This window comes from Eutrema salsugineum, unplaced genomic scaffold (assembly GCF_000478725.1).
Source record: "Eutrema salsugineum unplaced genomic scaffold, Eutsalg1_0 scaffold_16, whole genome shotgun sequence".
NCBI lineage: Eukaryota > Viridiplantae > Streptophyta > Magnoliopsida > Brassicales > Brassicaceae > Eutrema > Eutrema salsugineum.
In genome coordinates, this window is record NW_006256858.1 from 2,616,054 (window position 1) to 2,643,899 (window position 27,846).

At 36.4% G+C, this 27,846-nt stretch overlaps 6 protein-coding genes across 8 annotated transcripts; 4 read left to right on the forward strand and 2 right to left on the reverse strand.

Moving 5' to 3' along the window:
- The first annotated feature begins 22 nt into the window (after positions 1–22).
- Positions 23–1,732, forward strand: LOC18021086 (FBD-associated F-box protein At3g49020). The gene is made up of 4 exons (XM_006403997.2): positions 23–36; positions 135–1,014; positions 1,094–1,234; positions 1,317–1,732. Exons 1-4 carry the CDS (start codon positions 23–25, stop codon positions 1,719–1,721), a joined length of 1,440 nt encoding a protein of 479 aa, XP_006404060.2. The 3' UTR covers positions 1,722–1,732.
- Positions 1,733–3,202: 1,470 nt separating this feature from the next.
- LOC18021087 (FBD-associated F-box protein At3g49020) lies at positions 3,203–5,342 on the forward strand. 2 transcript variants are annotated; one of them, XM_024158042.1, is made up of 5 exons: positions 3,203–3,477; positions 3,581–3,967; positions 4,079–4,466; positions 4,557–4,691; positions 4,796–5,342. In XM_024158042.1, exons 1-5 carry the CDS (start codon positions 3,464–3,466, stop codon positions 5,189–5,191), a joined length of 1,320 nt encoding a protein of 439 aa, XP_024013810.1. In that variant the 5' UTR covers positions 3,203–3,463; the 3' UTR covers positions 5,192–5,342. The 2 variants fall into 2 exon arrangements, with proteins under 2 accessions (XP_024013810.1, XP_006404061.2); XM_006403998.2 differs by having other exon boundaries at positions 3,581–4,466.
- Positions 5,343–11,097: 5,755 nt separating this feature from the next.
- On the forward strand, positions 11,098–12,887 carry LOC18021088 (FBD-associated F-box protein At3g49020). 2 transcript variants are annotated; one of them, XM_006403999.2, is made up of 3 exons: positions 11,098–12,043; positions 12,114–12,248; positions 12,357–12,887. In XM_006403999.2, the coding sequence occupies exons 1-3, from the start codon at positions 11,309–11,311 to the stop codon at positions 12,687–12,689; spliced, it is 1,203 nt and encodes a 400-aa protein (XP_006404062.1). In that variant the 5' UTR covers positions 11,098–11,308; the 3' UTR covers positions 12,690–12,887. The 2 variants fall into 2 exon arrangements, with proteins under 2 accessions (XP_006404062.1, XP_024013841.1); XM_024158073.1 differs by having other exon boundaries at positions 12,379–12,750.
- Positions 12,888–13,273: 386 nt separating this feature from the next.
- On the reverse strand, positions 13,274–13,949 carry LOC18021089 (inhibitor of trypsin and hageman factor). Its single transcript, XM_006404000.2, has 2 exons — positions 13,868–13,949; positions 13,274–13,482 (listed from the first exon to the last, which is right to left on the reverse strand). The coding sequence occupies exons 1-2, from the start codon at positions 13,947–13,949 to the stop codon at positions 13,274–13,276; spliced, it is 291 nt and encodes a 96-aa protein (XP_006404063.1).
- A 435-nt stretch (positions 13,950–14,384) lies between these two features.
- LOC18021090 (F-box/LRR-repeat protein 16) lies at positions 14,385–16,258 on the reverse strand. The gene has a single exon (XM_006404001.2). The coding sequence runs from the start codon at positions 16,166–16,168 to the stop codon at positions 14,591–14,593; it is 1,578 nt and encodes a 525-aa protein (XP_006404064.1). The 5' UTR covers positions 16,169–16,258; the 3' UTR covers positions 14,385–14,590.
- A 4,833-nt stretch (positions 16,259–21,091) lies between these two features.
- LOC18021091 (cyclin-D3-3) lies at positions 21,092–22,594 on the forward strand. Its single transcript, XM_006404002.2, has 4 exons — positions 21,092–21,682; positions 21,772–21,973; positions 22,057–22,187; positions 22,288–22,594. The coding sequence occupies exons 1-4, from the start codon at positions 21,191–21,193 to the stop codon at positions 22,570–22,572; spliced, it is 1,110 nt and encodes a 369-aa protein (XP_006404065.1). The 5' UTR covers positions 21,092–21,190; the 3' UTR covers positions 22,573–22,594.
- The last annotated feature ends 5,252 nt before the right edge of the window (positions 22,595–27,846 follow it).

The window sequence follows — 27,846 nt, forward strand, 5'->3', positions numbered from 1 at the left end:
TTATTTGTCTCTATTAACGAAAATGGAACAACGATGGTATGTTTCTTTGCTTCGTTTATGGTTTTCTTAGCTGTAAGATCCTGCTCTAACCCTAAAATTCTCATACTGTATTTTGTTATTTGATTTGTCGACAGCAAAATCGGTGGTGGAAGCCTGAGAAATCGAAATGCTGTAAATGAAGATAGAATCAGCGAATTACCTGAAGATTTGCTTTTGCATATATTATCTTCACTATCAACAGAAATTGTCATAGCCACGAGTGTTTTGTCTAAACGGTGGAGATCTCTTTGGAAGATGGTGCCAAAGCTAGAATTTAATTTTGAAGATCACAAAAGTGAGCACCATACAGTTTCAGAGATTGTTTGCAGATCTTTGCTTTCACATAAAGCTCCGGTTCTAGAGAGTCTTAGTTTGGTAGTTAGAGATGAAACTGAAGCTTTGGATATTGGAATATGGGTTGGGATTGCATTTTCACGCCATGTGCGTAAATTGGTACTGGATCTTTGGAACGAGGGAGGAGATTTAGTCAAATTTCCGAGTGTTTTGTGTAGCTGTAGCAATACACTTGAGGTCTTGATACTCGAGGATATAATTCTAGACCTTCCTTCTCGGGTTTGTTTCAAATCCCTTAGAGAGCTGCACCTTTACCGTGTGGACTTCAAAGACGAAGAATCTGTTTCCAACCTTTTATGTGGCTGCTCTAGTCTTCAGGATCTGTTCGTGGAACGACATAGCAATGTGGATGCGGAGACTTACACTGTTGCAGTGCCATCATTACAGAGACTAAGCATAGAAGATGATTACCGAGGAGACGGGGATGGAGGCTATGTGATAAATGCTCCGTCTTTGAAATACTTGAAGCTCAAAGGTTTTGAAGGTATTGAGTTCTGTCTGATTGAGAATGCGCCAGAGCTGGTGGAGGCTATCATTGACGTTTCTGATATAACCAATGAGAACATTTTGGTATCTCTAATTTCAGCCAAACGCCTTTCCTTAAGCATATCACCCTTAGAGGTAAATTTAAGAATTTGAGATTCTCATGGTGAATATAAGGATAACACTGTTTTGTGTACTAATGCTGCCTCATGCACAGATTAAGTATCCTACGAGTGGTATTATCTTCAATCAGCTTTTATCTTTGGAGCTGAGTACAAGTCAAAGAGAGTGGTGGAATCTACTTTCGCTCATGCTCAATGATTCTCCTCGATTACAAACCCTCAAGCTCATCCACCATGTAAGCTATTTCATTAGTTAAATGCTTTTTTTCTTCTTTGAGTTAAACTTTGATGATCTTAAAGATTACACATTGATCTCAGTCAAGGCGGTTCTACATTGAGAAAGATTGTTTGGTGGACTGGAAATGGAATCAGCCGAACTGTGTACCGGAATGTTTGTTGTTCCATCTTGAGACATTCGTGTGGACAAGATACAAATGGCAACGAGATGATGCGAAAGAAGTGGCCACATACATCCTAAAGAACGCAAGACGCTTGAAGAAAGCAACAATCTCTACAAAACCCATTAATTCTAAAAAGGTCAAGAAGTTGGAAAAGAGACGTGAGATGCTCAACGAGTTGGCCAGTGAGGTCAAAGCTTCAATTTCATGTCAACTCGTGTTCGAAGCTGATACGTATTCTTATAAATCAGGACACTCTGGTCCTGGTAGAGTGGCAGTACCACATAAGTTTTCTTTTACATTGGGCACGACAGAGAAAGAGTAATAGAATTTCACTGCATTGTTTCACAAGTTAACGGCTTTTAAATGAAATGAAGAACAATGTAATCTTGTTAGATTGAAGTGAAATTATTTTGATTTTATAAACAATCTAAGTTGATTGATTGCATAATTTGATTTTATATACTGATTGAAAACGTGAGCTTGCAATAAACGAAGTTTAGTTAATTTGTGACACACTGGTCCGAAAGAAAGGCAAACCAAAGTCGGTGTCCGGTTTGGGATCGCCCCAACCAAGTTTCTGTTCCACAACTCTTTTGACCGCTTGGTAACGGTTAAAGCCACTGGCTACCACCTCACATAGTTTACATTTGTTGTAATTTGTTTTTAAAATAAAATTAAAACTAGGAATCAACCTGCGCGCTGAAGCACGGAGTAATTATTTTATTTTAAATGATACTTTTTTTGAAAGTTTTTTTTTTATAAACATTGCATATTTATAGTATATTACGTCTTTGAAGAATGGAAATATGACTTGAATAGCTATTAAATTTATTTTTTTGAATTTAGTTGTTAATAAAATATTATTAGTTTATTACATGAATTAGATTTTATAAATTAAAAGTTTTTTTTAAAACGTTGCATATTTATAGTATATTACGTCTTTGTATAATAAAAAATATGATTTAAAATAGTTCTAAATTTTATTTTTTTGATTTAATTGTTAATAAATTGTTATTAATTTATTACATGACTTAGATTTTATAAACTAAAAGTGAAAGTTAAAATAGTATTAAAAATTTCTATGTTTATTTTCTATTCATGGGTTTTTTTAATGAAAAATATGTGGTATATTCATTTTTTCATGTTAATTTGTTGATAAAATAACTAAAAAAATATATTTTTGTATATAATCAAGTAAATATAGTAAATTCTAGTAAAAACATATTTTCATTATTTTTAATAGCATAGCTTTTAATCTTGATTTCTTATATTATTTAAATAAAAAATATTTTTTATTTCATGTTTTTTTTAATTGAATGTAAAATATGATACTATTTAAAACGGATAATTTAATAAATTATTATATTTTTGAATTTAATATTAAATAATAAATATATTCTATTAAATAAAAAACACAAATTTTTATATTTTTTTCAATAGATTTGAAAGACAATTATATCTTTTCTTATTTTAATTATTTTTTGTTATTTATAATAGCATATTATGTAATAATTTACAAAATAAATGTTAGTTCTATAAATGTTTACTCAAATAATAATATAGAGATAGATCAAAACTAATCAAAAAAATTTATACATTTTCCTCGATAGTATGATTACAATTCGCCATATGAAAACAAAAATTAACTTAATTTATGGTAGTCGCAAATTATCGGACCCAAAAAGAAAAACAAATCAATTTTTTTATTCCACTGAAGTGTCTTCCGAGTTATATACAGAGGATGTTGGATTCGGTTCGATTTAAAACCAACGAAACCGAGCGGTCTGATTGTCTCACACTTGTCGGCCTTCTTCTCTTCCCTCGTCGTCTTCTTTCTTTTCCAGATCTTGTGGCATTGTGTTTCTTACTCCTCTGTTAGGGTTTTGTGACTCGCTGATCCCTTTTTTTAATCAAATACAAGTGAATCGTTTTGAAGCTGAATCGCCGCCATTATCATATCTAGGCTTTAGCCGAAATGTGTTGGGACTGTGTTTGTGTTTGCGTTTAGAGCCTTCGCTGGGCATAATCTCAAGGATTTTTCTTTTGTTGTCTCTATTAACGAAAATGGAACAACGATGGTATGCTTCTTTGTTTCGTTTATGGTTCTCTTAGCTGTAAGATCCAGCTCTAATTCTTCGAACCTTAAAATTCTCATATTTTGTTATTTTGATTTGTCGACAGCAAAATCGGTGGTGAAAGCTTGAGAAATCGAAATTCTGTAAATGAAGATAGAATCAGCGAATTACCTGAAGCTTTGCTTCTGGAGATATTATCTTCACTTCCAACAGAAAATGTCATAGCTACGAGTGTTTTGTCTAAACGTTGGAGATCTCTTTGGAAGATGGTGCCAAAGCTCGAATTTGATTCTAAAATTCACAAAAGTGAGCACCATAGATTTTCAGAGATTGTTTGTAGGTCTTTGCTTTCACATAAAGCTCCGGTTCTAGAGAGTCTTAGTTTGGTAGTTAGAGATAAAACTGAAGCTTTGGATATTGGAATATGGGTTGGGATTGCATTTTCACACCATGTGCGTAAATTTGTACTGGATCTTTGGAATAAGGGAGAAAGGTTAGTCAAATTTCCGAGTGTTTTGTGTAGCTGTAGCAATACACTCGAGGTCTTGATACTCGAGGATATAATTATAGACCTTCCTTCTCGGGTTTGTTTCAAATCTCTTAGAGAGCTGCACCTTTACTATGTGGAGTTCAAAGACGATGAATCTGTTTTCAACCTTTTATGTGGCTGCCCTACCCTTCAAGATTTGGTTGTTTTTCGACATCCCAATATGGACATGGTGGATACTTTCACTATTGCGGTGCCTTCATTACAGAGACTAACCATAGAAGAGAATAACGCAGTAATGAGGGAGGGAGGTTATGTGATTAATGCTCCTTCTTTGAAATACTTGAACATCAAAGGGTTTAGTGGTCTTGAATGTTTTCTGGTTGAGAATGCGCCAGAGCTGGTGGAGGCCAAAATCATTTACGTTTCTGAAATAACCTATGAGAAGATTCTCGAATCTCTGACTTCAGCCAAACGCCTCTCCTTACGCATATCACCTTTAGAGGTAAATTTAAGATTTTTGAGATTCTCGTGGTGGTTTTCTCTGCATAAAAGGCTAACACTGTTTTGTGTAATAATGTTATCACATGAACAGATTAAGTATCCTACTGGTATTATTTTCTATCGGCTTCTATATTTGGAGCTGACTACAAATGAAAGCGAGTGGTGGAATCTACTTTCGCTCATGCTCGATGGTTCTCCTCAATTACAAAACCTCAAGCTCATCGATGTTAGCCATTTCATTAGTCATATACCTTTTTTATTCTTTTTCTAGTGCTCCACTTTGAGGTATTTGGATGATCTTAGAAGTGACTTTAATTGTATTGATCTCAGTCATGGCCGTATAGAGATAAAGATTGTTTGGTGGACTGGAAATGGAATCAGCCGAAACGTGTACCGGAATGTTTGTTGCTCCATCTTGAGACATTCGTGTGGACAAAATACGAATGGCAACGAGAAGAGGAGAAAGAGGTGGCCGCATACATCCTAAAGAACGCAAGGCGGTTGAAGAAAGCAACAATCTCCACAAAACCAATTGAATCTAAACAGCTCGAGAAGTTGGAAAAGAGACGTGAGATGCTCAACGAGTTGGCTAGTGAGGTCAAAGCTTCAGTTTCATGTCAACTCGTGTTCGAAGCTGATACGTTTTCTTATAGACACTCCGGTCCTCGTAGAGTGGTAGTACCACATACGTTTTCTGTTACATTGGGCACGACAGAGAAAGAATAGAGTTTCACTTCATTTTTTCAGATACTAACGGCTTTTTAAAAGAAATGAAGAACAATGTAATCTTATTAGGTTGAAGTGATCTTATTAGGTTGATTAGTATTAGGTTGAAGTAATCTTATTAGGTTGCGATAAACAAAGTTTAGTAATTTGTGATACACACCACAAGACAACTGCAACTGGTCCGAAAGGCAAACCAAAATTGTTGTCCGGTTTGGGATCGCCCAAACAAGTTTGAAGTTTCTGTTCCACAACTCTTTTGACCGCTTGGTGAATGGTTAAAAGCCAGTGGCTACCACCTAACGTGGTTGAAACTGAAATGAGTTTACATTTGCTTTTGTTTTTAAATTAAAAACTAAAATAGATCAAAACTAGTCAAAATCTTTTATACATACATATAATGGATAGTATGATTAAAATTCGCCAAACGAAAATTAAGTTAAATTTATGGCAGCCTTGCGCTGAACTTACAACTTTTATAAAAACCGATTCATTCGTACACATTTCGGAAGAATTATTGACTACTTAACTCCTGTCTTACTAATTACTATATGGGATATATGTATAGTTTAGGGTTTAATAAAGTTGCAATTATTGACAAAAAAAATAAAATAAACCAGTTTTTTCCACTGAAGTGTCGACCCGGTTACAGAGATGTCGAGGATGTTGGATTCGGTTCGATTTGAAACCAACGAAAACCGATCGGTCTGATTTTCTCACACTTGTCGACGTCTTCTCTTCATTCGTCGTCTTCTCTTCATTCGTCGTCTTCTTTCTTTTCCAGATCCTATGCGTTGTGTCACTGTTTCTTACTACTCTGTTAGGGTTTTGTGACTCGCTGATCCTTTTTTCTAATCAACACAAGTGAATCGTTTTGAAGCTGAATCGCCGCCATTATCATATCTAAGCTTTAGCCGAATTCGTGTGTTGGGGCTGTGTTTGTGTTTGCGTTTGGAGCGTTCGCAGATTTTTCTTTTTTGTCTCTATTAGCGAAAATGGATCGACAAGAAAGTTTGTTACAGAACTTGAGCTTGAAGAAAAGATTCATTCTCTGATTGATTGATTGCGAAAATTATTACAAGATTCCTTTATATAGGAACCTGGTTTGAGCTGGTTAACATACTAACCAACATCAATTAAACAAAACCAATTAAACCGACTAACATATTCTGATACCCTCCCTCAAGATGGCAAGTATATGGAATGTAAAGCCATCTTGCTAATAAGAGCATTGAACTGTCCTGGAAATAGTGGTTTTGTGAACACATCAGCGAGCTGATATTTAGACTTGACGTGCATCGTCTTGATCAAGCCTTCAGTGATTCTGTCTCTGATAGAATGGCAATCCAGCTCAACATGTTTGGTCCTCTCATGGAAGACAGGATTGTTGGCTATGCTAATCGCTGCAATGGAGTCACAGTAGAAAGCAACAGCTTTTGTTTGAGGAACCTGTAACTCCTGAAGAAGATTAACAAGCCAGACTATTTCTTTTGTCGCAAAGGACATAGCCCTGTATTCGGATTCAGCAGAAGATTGAGAAACGATCTGTTGTTTCTTGGATTTCCAGGAAATCAATGATGGTCCAAGAAATATACAGTATCCAGATGTAGACCGTCTAGAATCCGGGCAAGATGCCCAATCAGCATCTGCAAAGCCTTTTAAGACTAGATCAGAATCTGCGGAATAGAATAAACCATGACCAATAGTACCCTTAATGTATCGAAGTACTTTGTAGCCTGCTTTTAGGTGAGATGGCTTTGGTGCAGAGGAAAACTGACAAAGTTTATTCACCGCATAGGTAATATCCGGACGAGTGATTGTTAAGTACATTAACTTCCCAATCATCCTTCGATAAACCTCTGGATCATCAAGTACTGGTTCTTGGCTGTCCTGTCTCAGCTTTTCAGTAGGATCCATAGGGATATTAGAAGGTTTACAAGCTAAAAGACCAGCTTCTTCCAATAACTCCAAGGCGTATTTACGTTGGCAAACAGTAATGCCTGAGCTTGATCTAGCAATTTCAAGACCAAGGAAGTATTGTAGTGGTCCAAGATCTCGAAGCTTGAAAGCCTTCTGCAAATCAATCTTCAGTTGTTCCACTTCTGCATCATCATTACTTGTGAGAATGATATCATCTACATACACCAACACTGCCATGTACTTTCCATTTATGTTTCGTACAAACAATGTATTATCTGTATGAGATTTCTGAAATCCCAAACTCATCAAAGTAGTGCTGAATTTTAGAAACCATTGTCTTGAGGCTTGTTTTAAGCCATAGAGTGATTTCTTCAGACGACAGACAGCATTTGGTGGTAAAGATTCACCTGCTTTCGGTGTGTATCCTGGAGGTAGATTCATGTATATCTCCTCATCCAGATCACCGTTTAAAAATGCATTAAAGATGTCTAGTTGATGCAGACTCCATTTCTTCGCTGCAGAAACTGCTAACAATGTCTTTACTGTCGTCATTTTAGCTACTGGTGAAAAAGTATCCACAAAATCAACCCCTTCTCGTTGTGTGTAACCTTTTGCGACCAAACGCGCTTTGTAGCGTTCTAAACTGCCATCAGAGTTTAGTTTTACTTTGTAAACCCATTTACAACCAATGGAATGTTTACCTTGTGGTAGAGAAACAACTTCCCACGTAGCTGTTCCTTCAAGAGCTCTTAGTTCCTCATTCATAGCTGCGAGCCAATCTGAAGACTTCTTAGCTTGAGTATAAGAGTTTGGTTCTGGATATTTAGTAACAGAACATATGTATGCTCGATAAGGTTCAGAAAGATGATCATAGCTCATGAAGTCTGATAGAGGATATTTGACTCCAGCAGACATCAAGTTGCAGTAGTAATCATTCAGATAGGTCGGAGCTTTATGTGTTCATTTGGTTGAAGATATAGGATGACCATCAGCAACTGGTGAGACAGAGGGTATTTCTGCAGGCGTTTCAAAAATATCATCAGCACTGTCAGATTTACCTTCGTCAAATGGAAAAATGTCCTCGTGAAAGACAACATTTCTTGAAATATGAATGGTCTTTGTCTCAATATCCAGAAGCTTATAGCCTTTATATCCGGAAGGATATCCAAGAAGCACACATGGTCTTGCTCGTGGCTGAAATTTGTGTCTATTCTTTGTTGATGTAGAGCTGTATGCCAAACATCCAAAGACACGAAGGCCAGAGTAATCAGGTTTAGAAGAAGTGAGGACTTCAAAAGGAGACTTGTCTTTTAATACTGGAGTTGGTAATCTGTTGATCAGGAAGACAGCAGTAAGAATACAATCTCCCCATAACTCTAATGGGACCTTTGCTTGAAACATTAAAGCCCTGGCCACATTTAGAATATGCTGGTGTTTTCTCTCAACCACCGGGTTTTGCTCTGGAGTCTTTGGACAAGAGTGATAAGATACAATCCCTTTTGCCTTGTACAGATGATCAAACTTTAACTCTTGAGCATTATCCGAACGAACTCCTTTAACTGTGGTTCCATACTGATTTTCAACTAGCTTCAGGAACTCGGGAAATACTGTGAGAACTTCAGACTTTGTTCTCAGCAAATAGACCCATGTGACCCGAGAATGGTCATCTACAATAGTCAGAAAATATCGATATCCTTCTGCAGTAGGAACTGAAAAAGGTCCCCAGATATCAATATGTATCAGTTCAAAAGCTGTTTTGCGAATGTCGTTGTTGGAAGGAAAAGAAAGATGTTTTTGCTTTGCAAGGGGACAAACGGAGCAATGCAAATCAGTTTTATTCCTTTCTTTAATCCCGAGTACATGAGTAAGGGAATCAGACTTAGACAAAGCAGGGTGTCCTAGTCTATTATGCCACAATGTGGAATCAAGAACAACATTCGTAGAGAAATGACAGCTAGAAGTAATGTTTGCATCGATAGAAGGTATATCCAGGATGTAGAGGTTCGATATCTGCTCACCTCGACCAATCATCAAGCCCCTGGAATGATCCTGTATCATGCACGAATCTTCATCAAATGTGACTCTGTAACCCAAATCCTTTGTTAACTGACTGACACTTATGAGGTTCAATCGGAAATCAGGTATATAGAGCACATTGTTCAGAATGATTCGATCAGTTAACTGAATTCTTCCTACCCCAATGATTTTAACTCCTAAACCAGTGGGAAGAGTAACTGAAGAAGTCAAAGAATCAGACATAGACATGAAGAGACTTTTATCATGAGCAACATGGTGGGTGGCACCACTGTCAATTATCCAGGACTGAGATGACAGAACATTACGGGTAGCTTTCAAAATGCCAACAAAACAAATTGTAGATGAAGAGAAAGCCATACCCGGTAATGCAGTGATGGTGCCTCCGGACGTAGAAGCTTCAGAGTTAGGTTGAGGAGTCTGGAGTTGAGAGTTGAAATAAGCAATCACTCCTTGTATCTGATCCTTAGTCAAAGTCTTCGTCATTTCTGTTATAGTGTCTGAGGATGACTGATCAGTAATCGCCATTTGAGCAACCATTGGCTTGGTTGAAGCTTGAGAAGATGACTTATCTGACTTATCATTCTTGTTTTTGTGTTTAAACCCTGGAGGATATCCATGAATACGGTAACACTTGTCCACAGTGTGTCCTGTGTATCCACAATGAGAGCACATTGGTCGTAACTGATTCTTAGCCGAGCCCTGTGTTGCATTTACTGAAGGCTGAACCGTAGGAGATGCAGACACTTGAAAAGCAGAGGCATTCTGAACAGGCATAAGGTTTCTTTGACTATGATCCTGATCAAGAAGATTGTAGACTTCTGACAACGTAGGCACATGTTTCTTCATGATAATTTAACTCCGAACAACAGAGTAGGAATCATTTAGGCCAGCAAGGAACTTGATCACACGAGAATGATCAGTTCTCTTATCCATCGCCTGACAACAATTGCAGTTGTGGCATATTTTAACACAATCTGCACCATCTAACTCATTCCAAAGAGTTCTCAAGGTTGTATAATATGTAGAAAGATCCATTGAGTCTTGTTGCAGAGATCATATTTGTTGGGACAATTGATATGACCTTGGTATGTTGGTGATGTGAAAACGAGCTAGCAAATCACTCCAGATCTCAGATGCATCATTGAAGCGAAGTATACTCTTATAGATCTGTTTCGAAACCAAATTCAACAACCAAGATTTGACCATGGAATTGCAACGAGACCAAATTCTGAACAAATGACTCGATTCAGGTGGACGCGAGACTGATCCATCTATAAATGCTAGTTTATTCTTCGCATCTAGAGCTATAGTCATCGCTATTTTTCAATCGTCATAGTTCGAGCCATCTAATACTTCAGAAATAATAGAGAGTCCAGGATTGTCACCGTTCGTGAGATAGTACGGTGAATGAATGCTATCCAACGACTCTAATGGAGGAATTTGAGCTTCTGGTGAGGTTTGAGCTTCTGGAGATGAATCTTCGCGTGCGACGGCTCTACGAGCTGATGAAGTTGCGCGAACCGTGTGGCGAGCTCCTTTGCGAATCACCATCTTATGAAGCTTCTTTAATGGCGGAATAGCCAAAATTCAAGATAATCGGCGGAATAATCGAAAATCAGATCGGAGAAGAAAAATAATCGGCGGAATAACCGAGAAATCGAAGATCGATGAAGGAAAAACGAAGAAGAATCGAGTGAGATTTGTAATCTCACTGCTCTCTGATACCATAATAGAAGAAAGTTTGTTACAGGACTTGAGCTTGAAAATTCATTCTCTGATTGATTGCGAAAATGATTACAAGATTCCTTTATATAGGAACCTGGTTTGAGCTGGTTAACATACTAACCAACATCAATTAAACAAAACCAATTAAACCGACTAACATATTCTGATAGACAGTGGTATGTTTCTTTGTTTCGTTTATGGTTTTCTTAGCTGTAAGATCCATCCCTAATTCTTCGAACCCTAAAATTCTCATCTTTTGTTATTTGATTTGTCGACAGCAAAATCGGTGGTGAAAGCTTGAGAAATCGGAATTCTGTAAATGAAGACAGAATCAGCGAATTACCTGAAGCTTTGCTTCTGGAGATATTATCTTCACTTCCTACAGAAACTGTCATAGCCACGAGTGTTTTGTCTAAACGTTGGAGATCTCTTTGGAAGATGGTGCCAAAGCTCGAATTTGATTTTGAAGATCACAAAAGTGAGCACTATACAGTTTCAGAGATTGTTTGTAGGTCTTTGCTTTCACATAAAGCTCCGGTTCTAGAGAGTCTTAGTTTGATAGTTAGAGACAAATCTGAAGCTTTGGATGTTGGAATATGGGTTGGGATTGCATTTTCACGCCATGTGCGTGAATTGGTACTGGATCTTTGGTATGAATCGTGTGATGAAGGAGGAGGGTTAGTCAAATTTCCGAGTGTTTTGTGTAGCTGCAGCAATACACTCGAGGTCTTGAAACTCGAGTGGTCAATTCTAGACCTTCCTTCTTGGGTTTGTTTCAAATCTCTTAGAGAGCTGCACCTTTACTATGTGGAGTTCAAAGACGATGAATCTGTTTTCAACCGTTCATGTGGCTGCCCTAGTCTTCAAGATTTGGTTGTGAGACAAAGTTTTGGTATGGCTATGGAGACTTACACTTTTGCGGTGCCATCGTTACAGAGACTAACCATAGTAGATGAATTCCAAGGACAGGGGGAGGGAGGGTATGTGATAAATGCTCCTTCTTTGAAATACTTGAACATCAAAGGGTTAGATTGGATTAAGTTCTGTCTGATTGAGAATGCGCCAGAGCTGGTGGAGGCTGAAATCAGTACCGTTTCTGGTATAGAGAATGAGAACATTTTGGTTTCTCTAATTTCAGCCAAACGCCTCTCCTTATGCATATCACCCTTAGAGGTAAATTTAAGCTTTTTCTCTGCATATAAGGCTAACACTGTTTTGTGTACTAATGCTGCCTCGTGCACAGGTTAAGTATCCTACTGGTAATATCTTCTGTCACCTTCTATCTTTGGAGCTGAGTACAAATAAAAGCGAGTGGTGGAATCTACTTACGCTGATGCTTGATGGTTCTCCTCAATTACAAATCCTCAAGCTCATCGGCGTAAGTCATTTCATTACTCAAATACCTTTTTTTATTAGTCTTTTTCTAGTGCTCTACTCTGAGGAGTTTTGATGATCTTAATGATTACCTTCATTGGACTGATCTCAGTTAAGGTATTCTATTGATAAAGATTGTTTGGTGGACTGGAAATCGAATCAACCGAAATGTGTACCAGAATGTTTGTTGTTCCATCTTGAGACATTCGTGTGGACAAAATACGAATGGCAACGAGAAGATGCGAAAGAAGTGGCCGCATATATCCTAAAGAACGCAAGACGCTTGAAGAAAGCAACAATCTCCACATTAGAAATTGAATCTAAAGAGCTCGAGGAGTTGGAAAAGAGACGTGAGATGCTCAACGAGTTGGCTAGTGAGGTCAAGGCTTCAATTTCATGTCAACTCGTCTTCGAAGCTGATACGTATTCTGATGAATCAGGATAATATGAAGAGCTTTAGTAGTTTAGTGAAACTCTGTTATTTCTTTCTCTGTCGTATCTTAATTCCCTCCAATGTTCGGAATTTTTAGGATTTAAGTGTGTGGATGATGCTCCAAAAATGTTAAGATAAGCTACCGTTATGGCAAAAGAGCTATCCGGATGTTGAGAGTGTGTGTTCTCAAGGAAAATTTGATGTGGTGAACGAGGAAGTTGTTCATGTAACTAAAAGTTGAAAATATGCATGTTCAACCCACAATTATTAGTCAAGAAACATTGCTTGAAAGAGTAAGGAACCGTCTCATGAAAAAAGGGATTAAATGTTTCATACTCTTTAAGAGATTAAACGTAAAGCTATCAAAAAAGGGATTAAACAGGTGAATTAACACATATATTTAACAATATTGACTCTGGTGAATAATAAATTAATAATTCTACCTCCACCACTGTGTATAATCAAAAACAAAACGATATGACCAGACTACATATCTTTTATTCGAGAAAACAAAACAACTTATAGGAAGTTGAAGCCAAAACATCAAACATAATTATGAGGATTGAAGAGCAACAACATGCATAAGATAGGGTTCATCATCCAATTAGAGGAATGTTAACGACAGGACCGTTGGGACAATTCCCGACAGGAACACGGAGAACGACACGGTTACAACAATAGACTTCTACGACACGAACATCTTCAGGGATTATAACACCACTAACATGTGGATTGTCACTTTCAATCATTCTCTTTGCTTCAGGCGCACTTACTCCTTTTAGTTCTGGCCACACCACCTTCGAACCTACACACGATCATCCCAATATCAATCTTGTAATATATACATACATCAAATGGCTCCTTTATGGACACACACGTTTATAACTCAGTTTTGGATTGGCTCCCTCTTGGTTTAAATCCGGTTTTTTGCTTAGTTATCAATAAATGACATTTACCGTTAAAAACATAAAATGGTATCAGTATTATAAGAATCACTGTGGAGGCCTATGGGACAAAAAATAAAACTACTTGGTTTCAGACTTGGTACAACCCAAAGTCATTAAACAAATTGATGATTTAGACTAAATCTTTTATATCAACGATATTATCATGCATGTCAAAACTCAAACTCTACCATATGTGTCGGCCCCAAAAAACAAAAAACAACATATATTTAACAACAAAAAAACCTGGAAATCGAGATTGGCATGAAATGCCAGAGCAGTCACAGTATTCACACGGAAAACGAACAGCAGTACAATCACCATTCATTTTTTTTTTTTTACTATTTTCTTTTTTGTTGTGTGTTCTATAATACTCAAAGCAAAATGATGATATTTCTACCGTTTGGGTTATATATAGCCGATAGATAGGATTAGGAAACTTCAATCAATTAAATGGTTGTTTGACTAAAAATAATCATTTACTACTATAAAATTAAATAGGAATGAATTGTTATAGTAACGGCGAATCAAAATTTATCTATTTGGAAGCTTAATCAATTACAAGACTGTTGACTAAAGACTAATTCGTACTGTTGGTTCGCCGTTATACTGGATCTATTAGGGAATCCAAAATTCTGAGAGCTGCCGAAGCAGATATGAAAGTTGCTCTCCTTGCGCTATCTTGGTTTGTCACAAACAGGAGTGAAGCCATTGCATGTTTTGTCTACTGTAGTTGAAAAAGCTAATTTAGATGAAAATGGAATCCACACGGAAGCTTGACGGCATTTCAGGGTTATCAAATTACAAGGTTCCATGAAGACTCTAGACATGAGCTTACTATGAGAGCTGCAATAATAACCTTTAAGGCATGAATATTTGGAAACGAATTGTAACTAACAAAGAAACAAGAACAATACAGAAGCGGTTTTTTTTTGGTTGATATGCAAAACCCTTCATAAAAACATGTAATCAACTAGAACTAGAACTAGTAGCTTCACTTTGAGACCATCTCCTGAATGTTGAAGCCACAAAGCTCTTACTTACAAGTAAACCTAACTTTGTCTTAAACATAGCTAACTTACCAGCACCACCTGCAACCTCCGCATCCCCACCACCATCAGCCACCGGAGGCTCCTCTACCACCATCTCAAGACCTCTCTGATCATCCTCATTGACCAAGACCGGACCTTTTGTTTCATCACCATCCATACTCACCACCAGTGTCCTCCTTCGTTCACGCAGCCATTCCCTGACATCACCTGTAACCACTCTACACTTCTTCACCTTCAGTTTCACCAGATTAGGACAACCTAAAGCAAGAGCCTTGATCCCGACATCCGAAATCGCACATCCCTTGATACAGAATTTCCTCAACGCCACACATTTCTCCGCAATGCAAGCCATCTCCACATCCCCAATCGTGCCACTCCCACAAAGAGCTAACCGCTCGAGTTTCCCACAGTTTGTAGCAATAGCGGACAAGCTCTTGTGGGTCGCATTAACACCGATAAGCACAAGTTCTTGCAAATTCAAGCAGTGTTTAGCTACAGCAATCAGACCCTCGTCACCGATTCTCTTAGTTCTCCAACCATCAACGTGAAGCTTTCTTAGCAGCTTGCATCTCTCCACAACACTAATCAGACCTAAATCCGAGCATTCAGGGGTTTTCACAATATGCAAAGTCTCTAAATTTCGGCACTTAGATATCGCAGAGAGTCCAGAATCGCTCACTTGAAGCCTCTCCAAGTGAATTTCAGTTAAGGAACTATTCCCATCTCCGTTCATTTGAAGAACGTTATCCCAATTACCCAAACAATGAATGATTCTCAGCTTTTTCAAAGTTCTTGTTGCAACCAAAGATTCGAATACCTGACCGTTAACGAGCTCCTTCAAGCAAATCGACCTGAGTGAAGAAGACGAACGAAGCTGAATTGGCTCGGCCGATTCGTGAATTCCCCTAATCCGCTTCACCGATAACTCCTCCAGAAGCTTACAATGCTCGAGCATCGCGTTCAAGCCTCTCGCACCGAAATTGCAAGAGCCACACGAGAGCTTCCTCAACTTCTTACAGTTTCGAGCGAAATCTTCCATGCCTAGGTCCGTGATCTCGCGACAGCCACGAAGTTTGACCCGAGTAAGATTCGGGCAACGAATCGAGACCATGACCAACGCTTCATCGCTAAGGCTAAACGATTTCCGATCACATCGAAGAGCGAGCTTCATCACGGAATCGAACCGGTTAAACATGGAAGGCAAAAAGGGGAGAATCTCCGCCTTGGCGTCAAGAGATAACCGGTGACGATTTTGACCGTCGATTAATAACCACCGTTTGCATACGAGAGAACACCGTTTCCGATCTCCGGCGCCGAGAAACTGAAATACATGAGCGAGGCAATCGTCTGGTAGATCTCCCGTGAAATCGTGATGTCCGCCTGCAACAACATCCTCGAAACCAATCGATTCACAATCGAAAAACTCCGGAGACCAGAGCCACAAAGCAGTATCCCGTCCACTCGATTCCGCCGGAGAAGACGGAGCCTGACCCATTTTGTGTGGTGCACGCGCCACCGATTGAGAGTAAAGGGATAAGGTGCAGTTGAGTCACACGAGTCACGAGTCGCGACTCATCACATTTTCCTTCTTAACATTTTCTTTTCCGAGTTTTCTTTTAGTCACCAACTCTCTCTCTCTCTCTCTCTTCACTCACACCTTTAGCCCAATGGGCTTTATCTTGCACCTCGTACAAAAACATTTTAAGCCTTTATTTTAATGGGCCTAAATATTCACTAATATGTTCTAAAAGGGCTATTGTCGTATTCAAGTTTGACAATTGACACAAAACCATCGTTTATTTGCTTCTTCTATCCTCAAGTTCCAATTGTTTCGGTTTGGGATGCAAATACTACATTAAGGAAAACTCGAAGAGCAAAAGATGAAAAAATCCAAACACTATTTACCATGGGATAAAAATTTAAATAGAATTTCGTAAAATGGAGAAGAAAATATAACAAATGTAGTATTTGTGGCAAGAACATATGTGAAAACTTTTGGGAAGTGGGTGGGTTTTGCTGGAACACACTAGACTAGGTTTAATCACTCTCTCCACATCTTGCTTGGATTCTTGAGCCATCGAAAGTGAAATAAATATTAAGAAGCATGAGGTTGGTATTAATATAGTAATTTGATTTTTGATTGAATTATAAAAATTGGCGAGATCTCCCATATAGTATAGACTTCGACGACAAAATAGTGGTATACAAATCTCCAAGGAAAAGAGAGAGATCTACAATTCTAGTGGAGATCAAATCAAATTTCTAATCAAGTGTTGATACTTCAATATGAATCTCTTTTTTTCTAACATGTAATAATATCTATGTTCAAAAGACATTTTCTAATGTTAAAAAAAATTATTTTATTTCTAGGAAGTTATACATAGGTATGCAATAAAAAAATATGAAAAGATAAAAAAAAATAAACGGTGAATATATAATTAGGCTTATAACCAATGAAATTAGAGATATACACATTCCACAAAAAAAATATACTCATTCCAGAATTTTTTACTCCAAAAAACTCTTTTGGACGATTCCTTCGATATAATTCAGAGAGGAACATTCATATCCATGTATGAACATTGACCAAAAATATATTGGGAGAAAAATAAATTATATTTGTTTCTCTATTTTCTGTTCATTGTAAAATGTTACTACTATTTACAGAAAACGGATGGCAGCTGTATGTAACTATTATTTAAATTTAAATTTTATTTTTCGTCGCTTTAGAAATTCACCCATGCTTCAGCTGTGCCTATGTCGTGGAATAACAGTTTGATTGGTTTTTTATTATATAATAATAATTTCGTATAGAAAATAAATTTAGATATAAAGACATGGCCCCATCACCAGCCTGTTTTTTTTTTTTTTTTTACTTTTTACCATTTAGTTTTCTTTTCTTTTTTGTAAAAGAGAATAAAATGATCAATTTGTAGCAAAGTAACGAAATCACATGTTTCATTTTTACAAAAACAAAATTGTATTCTTTTATTATCATATTTTTGAAATGATCATAGAACTACAATAGTTTCACCCCCCCCCCCCCCCAAAAAAAAAAGTTTAATAGATTACAAAAAATAATACTTCTATTTATATATTCTTTTGGTTGTCGCTTTTTTTCCAACCGAAAAAACAATTATAGCAAGAACAGTGACGAGGTCTATAAACGGCTAACTTTTCAGGTTTGACTCCACAATAAGATGAGATTTCAAAAGAATTCTGACATACGTAGTCAATTTGTATATTTATCTTAATGCTATATCTATAATTATGAACCGGTACTAGTAATTAGGTTGGTGGTAATGATGTTAAATTACGTAATAATGAGAACGTACCAATAATGATGGAAAATCATGAAAATATGGATATTTTCCTACTACCAAATTTATGTGGATTGGAGCAAAAAAAAAAGAAGAATATTATTATGTTACCCAACAATCTAACATCTTATAATTAATGATTTTAGCAAAAAATAATATCTTAAATGCTTAGTTCATATTCACGAAATAGCAGTACAATGGAACAGTAAATTTTTGAAATTGTATGGTTTCTTTGGATAAAAATTAAACAACGAAATTCCAATTATTTCTATATCGCAAAACGTCACCTTTTCTAATGTCATTTCTTTATACATAAGCTGCCTTTACTTAGTTTGGTAACAAATTTTAAACTCAATTGCAAACAATATACTCACACAACTTCACGATATGTGTGTGATTATTATTTACTCCAGAAAAGTAACACATTTTCACCATTTTACGAATCATTAATCAAATCTAAACCACAAAATTATGAATAGAAGACAGAAAAAATATCAAAATGATACGCAATCGAATAAAAAAAAGAGCATAAAAATGAGTGCATTTAGAAGATAAAAGCCAGTGTGTGTTTTATAGACTTTTAAGTTATGCATACGAGTATGAACATGGAAGCGAGACTCAGACTGTATGAACAAGAACATGTTATGTTATTTGACCGAAACAGAAACTGGACCGAAAGCATGGAACCTCTTAAGTATAAAGAAACAGAAATGCACAAAACACTATAAGGAATAGGAGCAAAGCTAGGCAATACATTTAACAGTAAATGGGTGACACCTAAGAATCAAATAAGTTTAATTATATAATGTGTACACTTATTTTCAATTAAATAACTACTAAATAAAAGGGGGTTAGGGTAGGAAGAGGGAGATCGAAAGTTAGCGTACGGCGTTAGTTTCTGGCAGACAAGACGCCATTATTAATTATGACCCAAAAACCTTCTTCGATCTAATCAACACAACACAACACTTACACACACATCCTCTTAATCTAATCAACTTGTTTTGTTTTTATATTTTATTTTATTCCATTGCTATCATAAAAATGGTAAATCAAAAGACTCCTCTCACTTGTCATCCAGCTTGTTGACCATTAAATAAAAGGTTATCGTCCGATTGCTTGGACCATTATTATTATAATCTTGTCTCCTCTAAATTACAACCTGTTTTTTTTCTTTCTTCTTTTCAATTTTATACTCCTTTTGTTTTATAACATAACTTGTTCGAAATTTGAAGTGTTCTTTCTTTTATGTCATTGAGACTTTCAACCAAAATTCTAAAGATTTATCAATCAAAACCATAATAAAAACAGATGGAATGGCTCTTATAAAGACGACGAACAGAATGCATTTACAAGAAATAAAAAGGATTTTTTTTTTTTTTGTTTTTTCTAAAAGCGAGATATGAAATTGTGGTAGTGAGAAGTCACTATTAAACTTTGTACAAATCTCAGACACCGCTTGTTACCAATGGCTTCGCTTCCTCTCTCGTGATTTACTTTTCCCCATTCCCTTATTTATTTGTCTTTTGCTTTTTCATTTTTAATTCTTTTACCACACATTGCTTTCTTTCACTATCGATAAAGATCATCAATATATGTGTTAAAACTTAAAAGTAAAAACCGTTGCTTTATTAACAGCGTCTAGGAGCGGTAGGAACGCAGTAAACGTTACAGCAGTCTCATGACATTCACTATGATTTTAAGCTTACGAAAACTGAATTTTTTGTTTTGCGTATGTAGTGCTTTTGTTATTATAATAAAATCATAATTGTAGGAGTTCCATGTAATGTATATAAATCCTTTTTTGTTGTACTAACTAATAACTGTTTGTTCCATAATTATTGTAAGTATATAGACTCAATTATATAATAGATTTTTTATATGAGTTCCATTTATGTATCTTCAACTTTAAACTTTAAAGTTTGGTACAACTTTTTAGATAGTACAACGAATACATTTACGTTTTAATCGGCTTTCTGGACCTCTGTCTTTGTATTAGCATATAAAGCAGAGAGAATTAAAATTGAAATGTTCACTAAGATCAAGCTATTATATTTAGAAAAGACCTTTATAGGATACGTAAAGAAATTAATAAACTAGTTTTATAACAATAATAATAATTTAAAAGCGCGAGCGTTTTAACAGAACGAGGTATTTTTTTATTATTTATTTAAATATTATGTTTTTGCTTTTTCAAATGTTTATGTCAGCTCGTTGACCAGATAAAACTTCTCATTCGTCCACGTCGATTTTTCCTGACATATGTGACCCCACGAGTGATTTTATATGATTATTATATCAATTTGAATCATCCTTTCCGTATATCATATTAAATTGACAGGAAAAAAAAAACATATACTTTTAAATTTTGGTATATAATGTTTCAAAGATTTTTACTTTATGGATGCCTAATAATTATCCAAAATCTTGCATTTTCTTTAAGCACATTACTAATTTTCAAAGTTTTCATAAATCTTAAGGATGCATAGAGGTGAAATAATTCAAATAGTATATTTTACTGGTGTATATACCAAAGTGTTAATGAAAAAACAAACATTAATCTTTACTTGTTGTAATCATCGATGCTCAAAACCGAAAGGTGACAAAACTAATCAATGGTCAACGACTTATCCACCACTGAAAACTCCAATAACACCTCAAGATCGCGTAAATCTCACGCTCCTAATGAGAGCAACTGGAAGTCGCATCGGACGTACAGGGATTAAGAGCGTGTATTACACAAACGATGGGCGCGTGAATAAATGTTTTCGTAATAATACGTATCGCTAGCTAAGTACTCCCTCTTTAAATTAAATCCCAACCATTTCTAATTAATTTATCTTTATTTAATTCAATTTATACAGTATTTTGATGAAATTAATACATTTTTCCATTTCTGAGAATAAAACAAAGAAGAAGTACGGTTTCATCAATTTTCTCGCGCGCCAAACATCCGAATAATAAAAGACAGAAAAAAAATAGAGAGAGAAAAAAATAATTAAAACCAATAACAAAATCTTGAAAGAAAAATAAAAATAAAAAAAGAGGACAAGCGTGAGATAAAACCCTTCACTTTCTTGGCATTTGTCTTCACTCCTTTCCTCTTCACAGTAGAATCCAGAGAGAGACATTGGGGAGGGCTCTAATGGCAGAATGAACAAAGGAATTTCACAATCTCTTCTTCTCCGAAGAGGAAGATGGCTTTAGAAGAAGAGGAACAGATTCAAAACGCACCGTATTGTATGCTTTTCTGTGAGGAAGAGAGTAGTGGGCTTGATGAGGAAGGAGAAGTAGATTTATTAGGCGAGAAATCCGACGAGAGCGTTGTAAAGTTTCCGTTTTTTCATCTGGGTTTTCTCGATCATGATATGCTTTGGGATGACGATGAGTTATCGGGTCTGATTTCGAAAGAGGAAGAGCTAAAGCCGCGTCTTTGCGACGGAATCTTAGATGATGAGTTTCTGGTTTTGTGTCGTGAAAAGGCTCTCGATTGGATCTTTAGAGTGAAATCTCATTATGGGTTTAATTCGTTGACGGCTCTTCTTGCTGTGAACTACTTCGATAGGTTTATTACAAGCCGGATGTTTCAGACCGATAAGCCATGGATGTCTCAGCTTACAGCTGTGGCTTGTCTGTCTCTTGCTGCTAAAGTTGAAGAGATCCGAGTCCCATTGCTCTTAGATCTCCAAGTAAGTCACTTTCCCAGATTCAATTTGTGTAATGTCGCTTGAGTGTTCGTTGAAATGCCAGATTTTGAGACTCTTTTGTGTTTTTCAAGGTGGAAGAGGCAAGATATGTCTTTGAGGCTAAAACCATACAGAGAATGGAGCTTCTGATTCTCTCTACTCTTCAATGGAGGATGCATCCTGTGACTCCAATCTCCTTTTTCGATCACATTACTCGACGACACAGCTCTAAATCTCACCAGCAATTGGAGTTCTTGAGTAGATGTGAATCTCTGTTGCTCTCCATTGTTCCTGGTAATGCTTCCGTTAGATCACATGGTTTTCGCTGGATCTATTGGGATTCCTTGGTGCTAATTTTCTCGTTCTTGGTTTATCAGATTCGAGGTTTTTGAGTTATAGTCCTTCGGTGTTAGCTACTGCAATAATGGTTTCTGTCATCAGAGATCTCAAGACGTGTGACGAAGCTGAGTATGAATATCAGCTCATGACTCTTCTCAAAGTTGATTCGGTATGTGGTAGAGTATTAATATTATCATGGATCAGTAAATGCGAACGTAATTAGTGGAAAGGATCAAGAACTGATTACATTATCATTTTTACTTAAACAGGAGAAAGTAAATAAATGCTATGAGTTAGTGCTAGATCACAGTCCAAGCAAGAAAAGGATGATGAACTGGATGCAACCCGCTAGTCCAATCGGTGTATTCGATGCATCATTCAGCTCTGACAGCTCCGATGAGTCTTGGGTTGTGTCTGCTTCTGCTTCTGCTTCAGTGTCTTCATCATCTTCACCAGAACCTTTGTTCAAGAGGAGAAGAGTGCAGGAACAGCAGATGAGGCTCTCTTCAATAAACAGAATGTTTCTCGATGTGTTCAGTACTAGTCCTCGCTAATAATTTCAACAACGGATAAAAGCAAAAAAAAATCTGTCGATTTAGAAACATAAAATCTGTTTCCCTTGTTTCACATATTATCGGCTATGGTAAGGCAGAAACATTATGCGTTTTTACTCGCTCGTATGTTTATGGGCGTTGCAAATGGTGTACTTTTCAAGTATTTCATTATCGGAAAAAACAGATATCTTTTGTTTACAATTAAAGATTCCTTATGATCGTTCTCTACTTGTTTCATGGTTGAATCATGAATGCTGATATAATTTCACCTTGAATCCTTGTGCAATTGTCTTAGAAAGATAACAACCAAAGACTAGAACCTCGTTTTTTGTTTTCTCTTTTCAGGATCTTTCATAAGCAGCAACATTACCATTATACTGTTTGTCCTTGTCTGAAAAATCAGATACATTATTGGTTATTTACTTAGTACAGATTTGAGGAAAGTGTCCTTTGAATTGAAGAGACAACTAGATAGTTGGTTGGACAACTAATGGTTTTGAGAATCAACATAAACTCTATCTTAAGCATTGTTGGCTTCTTCAAATTATTTAATGTTTCCATTTTTTTTGGGAGGTTTGATTTGAAAGGATATCCAGAGAGACCAAACAATTGGGTTGGATTAAGTACTTGTTTTTTTTCAGTTGTGGTGAAAAGCAAAAACTGTGTGGAGAGATATACACATAACATACGTACACATATCACTTTATCTTATATTGCCATTGCTATGTCATGTCAAAACATTAAATAAAATACCTTCCATGAAGAGTTGTTGTTACAGAGGACCAAATAGCATTGAAGAAGAGTTTCAAAAAGAAAAAGAAATGAAAAGAAAAGAAAAGAAAATAGAAGCTTTTGGTTGAAAAGGAGTGAATGTACCAAAACCAAACAACTCAGAAGGACTATTTGTTCTGTGTTCTCAGAGACCTTATGTGTTCCTTGGAAGTAGTATCTACTCCCATTGCGGTCTTGAAAATTTAATATTAATTACTAATTGAAGAATAAAACACACACTAATTCTAAACACTAAAGACATAAATCATAAAATGTTAGGAATTAATCTTTCCCCTAAGGCGTGACACAAGGCAAGCACCCTCTGATGTTACAGGCACATGCAGATGAAAGAGTTTTATAACGTTCCAAAGATCTATCAAATATTCGATGTTTAAACAACTTAAACTCAATTAAGCTAGTTTAGTAAAACTTCATAACATCAGCAACCAGTGGAAACATCGCCTTGTCACTTTCGTTACCAAACCAAAGTTGTAATCATTAAAAATGAATATGAGTCCATGGAAAATCCAACATATATTAAATGTATATCCAATGTAAATCTCACGAGGCCACATACAAATAATATAAAAAACAAAATTAAAGCCAAATTCATTTTAATTTCATTAGTGACTTTTTAAACCGTAAAGGTTGAACTGAGCATTTTGAAGTGAATAAAATTAAACATGGATTTTAAAAAAAATCTTCTAAAATACAGTGTTATTGGATATACGATTTGTAAATGTCTCTTAAAATCTATTATTATTAGAAATGTTTTAAATATTGGGATTTTAATGATTTCAAGCGATTTAGAGGAATTTGTGGAATTACAGAGAATTTAAACCAAATCATTACAACTTCCTTTAAATCATCAAATTATCTAAAATCTTAATAAAAGTCAAATCACTTCAAATGTTTATAGTTCAATACACACCCCTAACTCTCGAATCAAGCCTGTAACTAGGCACCAATTATATTTCCATATGTGATCATCTACCCAAAAATAAAGAAGCACCCAAATTCTCAAAAGGATGAAAATCCCAACGTTATCTATTAAAATTTTAAATTCACCCCAAAAAATGATAAAAACTTTGTTTTTTATTAAGAACTTATATTACAGAGAGCGCAGAAGTCTTCAACAATTCGCAGCTAGATTTTTCTGGAAGAAAAATTAGATTGCCAACATTATCGAAAACATCTTAACATTTAACACCATATAAACATATCGATATAAAATATCAATATTTGACCGTTGGTTTCTTGAGAATTAAGATGAGGTGATTTAGCAACACGATTTGGGCCGAAAGTTAGCGAAAGTAGATCATGACGGCCCATCTAATCTAAATCAATTTTATGCTACTGGAACTGGATTCTGACCGGTAAACTATGACCGGTTTAGCTGCACACGTGCATGTGAGTGGTATACACGTGCGTCGCTCAAAAGAATTACCCAACACGTGTAGTTGATAGTACGGAAAGTCTTTAGTCGGCGAATAAGCGGCTAAATTTGAAATAATGTTGTCGGTCAAAAAGTGAAGGGATATTTTTGTCTTTCCATTGATAAAAGATGTTCATTACGCAAACTAACAGATGAATATCCTTTGAAGGGCTACTGTTGTCTTTTCCGACCGCTCCATTGTGAAAAAAATAATGAACATCATAGAGGAAAAAATGTTCATTACACAAACTAACAAACGAATAAACATGTGAAATCAGTTAAAAAGAAGTTCATAACACAAATAAACAAACGGGTAATTATGTGAAATCACTTAACATTTTTTTTTTAAATGAAAGATTAATATGGTGAAAAGAAAAAAACAAACAATGTTTTTGACTTGAAATACAACAAGAATTAAAAGCAGCTTCGTTTAAAATACAATTTTAAACTCTAAAAAAAAAAGAGAAATGAAAATGTGAAAGATAATGACGTGATTTATGGACAAGAATTATATAAACTATAAAGGCTTTATTTTGCATTTATTTGGAATTAAAAGAAAATCTTATTAATCGATGCAGTTCAAAAATATACAAAATGCAAACATGAATGATAAATATTATTATTCGGACATGATGTGTTCTTCCTAAACTCGTGATATGTCGAAAGAGGTATGATGCTTCCTCATCGTCGATCCACCTGCTTGTGGACAAATAATACTAGGCTAATAGGTAATAGCATTTCCAGTAGAAGTTTAAAAAAAAAAAAAAAAATAGAAGAAAGGAAGAGAGAATCACAATATAGTTTCTAAATTTAATAATTTAAGTAAGCTATATTAAAGTAATAGTATTATATTGATGAGAAACTTGAAAGAATTTCACTAATAGAGATATTCTAAAGTATACATCAAACTTTGGACATTGTTGCATGCGAATCAAATTAGAGCTCTACATGACTATTAAGCGGGGTTGGTGATCTTCCAAATACGTACGCCAGCTAAAAACTTTTCCATTGGCACATCCACAAATTGACTTTTTAGTTATGACTTGAAATGACATATGTCTTCGTGGAGACGAACCAATAATCTGATAAAATGGTCAGAATACACAATTAAGATGATTTACTTAATTTAACAATTTTTTTTATAAGTTTAATTCAACAGTTTGCTAACGTTTAACATTTAACAAAAAGAAAGTTTTTTGCCGCGAACTAGTTATAAAACAAGGGATGACTAAATTATGAGCTAGGTCGAAAGGGAATCCACGGTTCAATCTTTTATTTTGAAAGATCTTTCCGAGTCGAGTTTTAGGAGGGTTTGAGTCAGAGGTGAATTGATGATTTAATAGCTTTAACTGTTGAAATTACGTTACTGTATCAAAAGAAGGAAGTCTCTCTCTCTCTCTCTCTCTCTCTCTCTCTCTCTCTCTCTCTCTCTCTCTCTCTCTCTCTCTCTCTCTCTCTCTCTCTCCATGTATATATTAAGTGATGGAAAGTATTTACAAACTGTTACTTGACAAGGTACGTTCTTGGTTCGAGCTATGACATGAAACACTAAAACTTAAAGTGATGCCGAACAAACACTGTAACTTGGTAAAGACTACAAATTAAATAAATATGCATGCATAAGTGAAGACAGTTAATATATTTCGTTCTAGTCGTTATTCATTGAAAATTTGATTCTTTGTTAAACAAAGAGTTCTCATAAGACTGTACTTCATGCATCACATATATATATATACATTAGGAAAGAAGACCGACGAAGCAATTTTTTTTTTTTTTGGTAAACATGTTAAAATTATATTACCAATTTTCGAATTTTTTACAGAAATTACAGAAATTACAAAGAAATCAGAAAAACCAAAAATAAAAAACTACTAACAAATCCGACAAATGCAGCAAACAACAACGAAAGTATAAGAAAATGGATTGTGAAATTAAAAATAAAACCGAAGCAAAACCAGACGGGAAAGCAGCAGTCGCACGCCAAAACGCAGACCACCCCGTAATTGTCACAGCTCCGAAGAACTAGAGTTCTCATCTTTGTTGCCACGAGCATCTTCCCGAGGCCAGCCCTCAAACCTCAAAAGAGAAACGCCTACAGCTTCTCCGAGAACTAACGGAATCCGGAAATTCCGTAACGGACTAACCTGCAACCGTTGACAAGGGAGCCCACAAAGGCCATCGGAGAGTCACCTCGGACTACCATTCCCGAAAAAAATGAATTTCCTCGAGAACCAACTCCCACAGCTACAAACTAGCCGCAACAACAAACCGGCGCCTCAACAATCACGTCCAGTAATACTCCACCATCTACACCAGATCACATCCAGAGCCACCACAAACCAAGAACTATACACAAACGCAGAGCTATCGCATATAATCGGACACACGCACCTTCGGAAAATCTCAGGCCACACCGATGCCGTAGACGGCGGAGGAGCCAAAAGCTGAGACAAACCAGCAGGGCAACCACCGAGCCACCCGTCTTGAGCCACCGCTGAGAGACACCGTCGATGGAGCCGCACCTGCCGGAGATACGAGAGCCACCACTCTGAGGCTTGTCACAAGCCAAAAGCTGCTGCCAAAACCCCTTAAGCCAGAGATCAAATTCGTCCTCAAAATCCAATACTGGACCGCCGGAATTGACAGAACCTCTTTACTATCTAGCCACCACTCCAACACCTCGCGAACGAAGTTTGAGAGGGACTGTAGTCGGAAGAGACAGCCACCACCTGCACACCTTCGACTAAAGCCAGAGAGCTCGTCTCAGGCAGGAGACTCTAAAAGAAACGCCGAGGAAACACGCCGGAGAGAAAAAGAAGCCAGATGCGAAAAGAGAGGAAGAGACACCGGAAAAAACGAAGGCAGACAGAGGGGGACGCCAACTACGAATGAAGACGGACCACCTCCACCGCGGATCCAGCGACGCCGCTAAGCCCGCGCCGCCGTCGTCGAGAACCCACCGACGAAACCACCATCGTTCCTGCAACACCCAGCACGGCGGAAACCAGATCTAAAGAGAAAAAAAAGAGATGCAGAAGAAAGAGGGAAATATGGGGTCCTTCCTCCGG

Coding starts and splice junctions, on each gene's coding strand:
- LOC18021089 (XM_006404000.2), bottom strand. CDS start 13,949: ATGAATGGTGATTGTACTGCTGTTCGTTTTCCGTGTGAATACTGTGAC. Junction 13,483..13,867: donor ATGCCAATCTCGATTTCCAG/GTTTTTTTGTTG, acceptor GATCGTGTGTAG/GTTCGAAGGTGGTGTGGCCA.
- LOC18021088 (XM_006403999.2), top strand. CDS start 11,309: ATGGTGCCAAAGCTCGAATTTGATTTTGAAGATCACAAAAGTGAGCAC. Junction 12,044..12,113: donor TATGCATATCACCCTTAGAG/GTAAATTTAAGC, acceptor CCTCGTGCACAG/GTTAAGTATCCTACTGGTAA. Junction 12,249..12,356: donor AAATCCTCAAGCTCATCGGC/GTAAGTCATTTC, acceptor GACTGATCTCAG/TTAAGGTATTCTATTGATAA.
- LOC18021090 (XM_006404001.2), bottom strand. CDS start 16,168: ATGGGTCAGGCTCCGTCTTCTCCGGCGGAATCGAGTGGACGGGATACT.
- LOC18021091 (XM_006404002.2), top strand. CDS start 21,191: ATGGCTTTAGAAGAAGAGGAACAGATTCAAAACGCACCGTATTGTATG. Junction 21,974..22,056: donor GTTGCTCTCCATTGTTCCTG/GTAATGCTTCCG, acceptor TTGGTTTATCAG/ATTCGAGGTTTTTGAGTTAT. Junction 22,188..22,287: donor CTCTTCTCAAAGTTGATTCG/GTATGTGGTAGA, acceptor TTACTTAAACAG/GAGAAAGTAAATAAATGCTA.
- LOC18021086 (XM_006403997.2), top strand. Junction 1,015..1,093: donor TAAGCATATCACCCTTAGAG/GTAAATTTAAGA, acceptor CCTCATGCACAG/ATTAAGTATCCTACGAGTGG. Junction 1,235..1,316: donor CCCTCAAGCTCATCCACCAT/GTAAGCTATTTC, acceptor CATTGATCTCAG/TCAAGGCGGTTCTACATTGA.
- LOC18021087 (XM_006403998.2), top strand. Junction 4,467..4,556: donor TACGCATATCACCTTTAGAG/GTAAATTTAAGA, acceptor TCACATGAACAG/ATTAAGTATCCTACTGGTAT. Junction 4,692..4,795: donor AAAACCTCAAGCTCATCGAT/GTTAGCCATTTC, acceptor TATTGATCTCAG/TCATGGCCGTATAGAGATAA.